This window comes from Hypanus sabinus, chromosome 15 (assembly GCF_030144855.1).
Source record: "Hypanus sabinus isolate sHypSab1 chromosome 15, sHypSab1.hap1, whole genome shotgun sequence".
Lineage (NCBI taxonomy): Eukaryota > Metazoa > Chordata > Chondrichthyes > Myliobatiformes > Dasyatidae > Hypanus > Hypanus sabinus.
In genome coordinates, this window is record NC_082720.1 from 91,631,857 (window position 1) to 91,637,956 (window position 6,100).

The window sequence follows — 6,100 nt, forward strand, 5'->3', positions numbered from 1 at the left end:
ATTCCACAATTAATGAAGGCCAATACACCGTATGCTTTCTTAACCACAGAGTCAACCTGCACAGCTGTTTTGAGCGTCCTATGGACTCGGACCCCCTCTGATCCTCCACACTGCCAAGAGTCTTACCATTAATACCATACTCTGCCATCATATTTGACCTACCAAAATGAACCACTTTGCACTTATCTGGGTTGAAATCCATCTGCCACTTCTCAGCCCAGTTTTGCATCCTATCAATGTCCCTCTGTAAACTCTTGACAGTCCTCCACACTATCCACAACACCTCCAACCTTTGTGTCATCAGCAAACTTACTAACACATCCCACCACTTCCTCGTCCAAGTCATTTATAAAAATCATGAAGAGTAAGGGTCCCAGAACAGATCCCTGAAGCACTCCACTGGTGACTGATCTTCATGCAGAATATGACCCGTCTACAACCACTCTTTGCCTCCTGTGGGCAAGCCAGTTCTGGATCCACAAAGCAATGTCCCCTTGGTTCCCATGCCGCCTTACTATATCAATAAGCCTTGCATGGGTTACCTTATCAAATGCCTTGCTGAAATCCATATACACTACATCTACTGCTCTTTCTTCATCAATGTGTTTAGTCACATCTTCAAAAAATTCAATCAGACTCATAAGGCACGACTTGCCCTTGACAAAACCATGCTGACTATTTCTAATCATATTATACCTCTCCAAATGTTCATAAATCCTGCTTCTCAGGATCTTCTCCATCAACTTACCAACCACTGAGGTAAGACTCACTGGTCTATAATTTCCTGGGCTGTCTTTCTTGAATAAAGGAATAACATCCTCAACCCACCAATCCTCCGGAACCTCAACCTCTTTAAATTGATGATTCAAAGATCACTGCCAGAGGCTCAGCAATCTCTTCCCTTACCTCCCACAGTAGCCTGGGATACATCTCATCTGGTCCCGGTGACTTACCCAACTTGATTCTTTCCAAAAGCTCCAGCACATCCTCTTTCTTAATATCTACATGCTCATCCTCCGTTTCCATATACACTTTCCCACTGTCACACTTGATTGGTCCTATTTTTTCATGTCTTATCCTCTTGCTCTTCACATATTTGTAGAATGCCTTGGGGTTTTCCTTAATCCAGCCCGCCAAGGCCTTCTCATGGCCCCTTCTGGCTCTCCTTGCTTAGATTTCCTTCTTATTTTCCTTCTTAAGCTCCTTCTCGTTAGCCTGATAATATTCTTAATCTCTAACATTACCTAGCTCTCTGAACCTTTTATAAGTTTTTCTTCTTGACTAGATTTATTACAGCCTTTGTACACCATAGTTCCTGTACCCTACCATAACTTCCCTGTCTCATTGGAACGTACCTATGCAGAACTTCACATAAATATCCCCTGAACATTTGCCACATATCTTCCGTACTTTTCCCTGAGAGCGTTTGTTCGCAACTTAAGGTTCCAATTTCCTGCCCGATAGCCTCATAATTCCCCTTACTCTAATTAAACGCTTTTCTAACTTGTCTGTTCCTATCTCTCTCCAGTGCTATTGTAAAGGAGATAGAATTATGATCAGCATCTCCAAAATACTCTCCCACTGAGAGATCTGACACCTGACCAGATTCATTTCCCAATACCAGATCAAGTACAGTCTCTCCTCTTGTAGGCTTATCTACATATTGTGTCAAGAAACCTTCCTGAACACAAATAACAAACTCCACCCCATCTAAACCCCTTGTTCTAGGGAGATGCCAATCGATATTTGGGAAATAAAATCTCCCATCACAACAACTCTTATTATTACACCTTTCCAGGATCTGTTTCCCTATCTGCTCCTCGATATCCCTGTTACTATTGAGCAGCCTATAAAAAACAACCAGTAAAGTTATTGACCCCTTCCTGTTCCTACCCTCCACGCAGAGAGACTCCGTAGACAATCCCTCCATGACATCCATCTTTTCTGCAGCCATGACACTATCTATGATCAACAGTGCCACGCCCCCACCTCTTTTGCCTTCCTCCCTGTCCTTTCTGAAACATCTAAAACCCGGCACTTGAAGTAACCATTCCTGTCCCTGAGCCATCCAAGTCTCTGAAATGGCCACCACATCATATCTCCAAGTACTGATCCATGCTCTAAGCTCATCCGCTTTGTTCACAATACTCGTTGCGTTAAAATAGACATCTCAAACCGTCCGTCTGAGCGCATCCCTTCTCTATCACCTGCCTATCCTGCCTTACACACTGTCTTCAAGTTTTCTCTATTTGTGAGCCAACCTCTTCTTCCCCAGTCTCTTCAGTTCAGTTCCCACCCCCCAACAATTCTAGTTTAAACTCTCCCCAGTAGCCTTATCAAGCCTCCCAGCCAGTATGTTGGTCCACTGGAATTCCCATCCTTTTTGTACAGGTCACACCTGCCCCAAAAGTGGTGCCAATGATCCAGAAATCTGAATCCCTGCCCCCTGCTCCAATCTCTCAGCTATGCGTTTATCTTCCACCTCATTCTATTCCTATACTCACTGTCGCGTGGCACAGGCAGTAATCCCGAGATTACTACCTTTGCGGTCCTGCTTCTCAACTTCCTTCCTAACTCCCTGTAGTCTTCTTTCAGGACCTCTTCCCTTTTTCTACTTATGTCATTGGTACCAATATGTACCAGAACTTCTGGCTGTTCTCTGTCCCACTGAAGGATATCTTGGATGCGATCCGAAACATCCCGGACCCTGGCACCTGGGACGCAAACTACCATCCGAGTTTCTTTCCTGCATCCACAGAGTCACCTATCTGACCCCCTAACTATGGAGTCCCATATCACTACTGCCTTCCTCTTCCCTTCCCTACCCTTCTGAGCCACAGGGCCGGACTCTGTGCCAGAGGCACAGCCACTGCTGCTTCCCCCAGGTAGGCTGTTCCCCCCCCCCCCCCCCCACCTCCCCAACAGTACTCAAACAGGAGTACTTATTGTCAAGGGATACAGCCACAGGGGTGCTCTCTAATACCTGACTCTTCCCCTTCCCCCTCCTGACTGTGACCCACTTGTCTGTCTCCCGTGGCCCTGGTGTGACCACCTGCCTATAACTCCTCTCTATGACCTCCTTGCTCTCCCTGACCAGACGAAGGTCATTGAGCTGCATTAACGCGGTTCCTTTGGAGCTGTAGCTCGACACACCGGGTGCAGATATGGCTGTCCTGGTGGCTGGGAGACTCTCCAGGACCCCCTACATCTGACACCGAGCACAGAAAACTGGCCTCACTCACATACTTCTTTTCTGCAATTAACACAGGTAAACCTCACCTCGTCCTGTTACCGCCCAAGCCCATGAGCCAAAACCCTATTACTCTGTTGCCTGTCACTCCACTGCCCGCTCCAAGCGGTACCCGCTGGATGTGGCGGTCTTTTTAAACTTTTCCCGCTCTGGCTGATGCCACACGCCTGCGTAGTCGTGTCTGTCTTTTACCCCGAGTAGTAAAATGCCTTAGCTCCTGAAATCCTTCCACTCGCAGCCTTCTTGCTCCGAATCTCAATGGACTAAATAGCCTGATTTTGCTCCTATACCTGTGCTGTTAAGGGTTATGGAGAGCAGGTGTGTGCATTCGTGAGTGCGCGTGTGTGTGTGCAGGCCTCCGTTAGTCTCCATAGGCCATGGATTTGCACCTTGGAAAGTTTCCAGGGCTCAAGCCTGGGCAAGGTTTTCTTTATGGGAGACCGGCAGTTGCCCAAGCTGCAAGTCTCCCCTCTCCACACCACCAATGTTGTCCAAGGGAAGGGCATTAGGACCCATACAGCTCGGCACCGGTGTGGTTGCAGAGCAATGCGTGGTTAAATGCCTTGCTCAGGGACACACACACAGCCTCAGCCAAGGCTCGAACTAGTGACCTTCAGATCATTAGACATACTCCTTAACCACTTGGCCACGTGCCAACACTGGAGAGCAGGTATGTGATTATTGGAAGGATGAGTGGTATATACCCCATTCTGGCCCCTCTGCCTTGCCCTCACAAGCGTTTACTGGTGCTGAGTTCCGCACAATGCTTCAGGTATTTTGGTAATGACACTGATTTGTCTTCATCTCCTCCAGGTCACGGATCCCCCTCCCACCGGTACATTGCGACCTCACGATGCCCGCCTGGACTGCTCACGCCTGGAGAGGATGGGAATTGGACAGAGGACCCCATTCCGGCTGGGCCTGAAACGCTGTCTTTGGCCTTTTCTCCGTGACAAGCAATGGCAGCAGACGGTCTTTCACTGAGATGGCGAATTGAGTCAGTGCTGGGGGTGGTGGTAGGAGGGGAGATTCCATGCAAAAGCAGTGTTTGGAAGGTTTCGGCGACACTGCCCCCGACCGGAAGCTGACCCTGGGCACTGTGTGCCGTTATTTGTCTATACATTTGGGTTTACCTGCCCAGGTAAATTCTACAGCAAATGTGTGCGCTCTACGAATAGTTCCTGTCCAGCCCTGCTCTGTAATCGTGTCCGTTTTGCGTGAAAGCTTCCTTTTTGCACAAAATCTGTCTGAGGTACCCAGCCAGCATTACAGTTGGAATCAAACAACCAGCTCTGTGAGGTGGGAAGTGGTTCAGGGTGTTGTGTACGTGGCTATGGCTGGCTGGCTGGCTTTCTTCTATCTCTCCCTGTGGGACCACACCCAGCTCACCCTCAGTCCCGGCTGTATCCTCACCACTGTAGGTACAAACTGTTGCAACTGATGGGAGGAGTGTCCGAGTGCATTTGGCTTTCTTTCACTTCCCAAACACAACCCATCAGCCGAAAGTGCTGATTGCTCAACATCGAGACTGTTCAGCTGACGCCTGCTGTCCAAGAGACAGACGAGGAGCAGGTTCAAACCCCTGAATCCCTGCTAAGTGCATCACCTTCAGAAACGTGGCTGATGTGTACCTCATCCTCTCTCCTGTCTATTCTCGAATGTACTCAGTCACTAAACAGTCTCTGGGATGGCCGCTTTAAAGACTCTGAATTCTCCCATTCTCAGCCCAGAGCAACAGTGTATATTTCTGGCAGCATCCTGTCAAATCCCACACTCCAGTAACTGTAGATCATCCTCCTACCCTCCTCGGAACAGCCCCCTTGTCCCTTGTCCCAGACATCATGGCCCAGAGTATACTCTGTCATCCCCTTCACGGACACAGGAATTTCATTTCCTGGAACATCCCCCTTGTCCTGGACATCGTGGAACAATTCCGTCATTTCAGACATCAGTCCCAAAGTCCCATGCCCTGCCCTGTTTTCTCGGAAATGCACTCTTTCCTCTCCCTTTGCAGACAAAGGAATTCCATCAGCCCCAGAGCATTCTTTGCCTTCCCTGATTTCTCGGAGTTGCACTTGTTCCTCTCCCCTCGCAGACACAGGAATTCCATCAGTCCCGGAGTATTCTCTGCCCTATCCTGGTTTCTTGGAGCTGCACTCTGCGCTGGTCCAGTGAAGTCATGTATCCCTGCCCTACTCCCTGTCTCCAGCCAATCTGATGCACCATTTCTGACAGTTTGAAACATATCTTCTTGTGTTGCTCGTAGTAAACTGCAGGATTGTGTTTTCCCACCTGTCAGCATCCATTCCCAAATCTTGCTGCAGAGCTCTCTTTCCTGCTACTGAGCATGGGAAGCACAGATTTGGTTCACTTCTGAGACGTGACCCCTGATACTGCTCTTCTCCACACTTCCTACAGGCAGTGAATTAAATAAAAACAGTTGTGTTATTATACCTGAGGTTCTCTCTTATTTACATTTCATACAGCTCATCCACACTCTACTTCGTAAACTGATGAATTGCGTTGATTTTCGCCTTTCTGTGGTCTTGTTGATCTGTCTTCCCAACCTTAGAACTCACTGCCGTGAGAGAAGGAGCTTCACTGTCTGTGTCCTCAGGAGTGTGTGACGGGACAGTGTAGGGGGAGCTTCACTCTGTGTCTGACCCCGGGAGTGTGTGATGGGATGGTGTGGAGGGAGATTCACTCTGTCTGACCCCGGGAGTGTGTGATGGGATGGTGTAGGGGGAGCTTCACTCTGTGTCTGACCCCGGGAGTGTGTGATGGGATGGTGTAGGGGGAGCTTCACTCTGTGTCTGACCCCGGTAGTGTGTGATGGGACGGTGTGGAGGG

General features: G+C 48.8%; 1 protein-coding gene across 4 annotated transcripts in view; it reads left to right on the forward strand.

The window, feature by feature from the left end:
• Positions 1-5,703, forward strand: part of mat2b (methionine adenosyltransferase 2 non-catalytic beta subunit methionine) — a 52,495-nt gene extending 46,792 nt beyond the window's left edge. For all 4 annotated transcript variants that reach the window (XM_059990739.1, XM_059990740.1, XM_059990741.1 and 1 more), the window contains one exon: positions 4,064-5,703. In XM_059990739.1, coding sequence (XP_059846722.1) covers positions 4,064-4,234 — 171 coding nt within the window. In that variant the 3' untranslated portion in view covers positions 4,235-5,703. The remainder of the gene's footprint in view (positions 1-4,063) is intronic.
• The last annotated feature ends 397 nt before the right edge of the window (positions 5,704-6,100 follow it).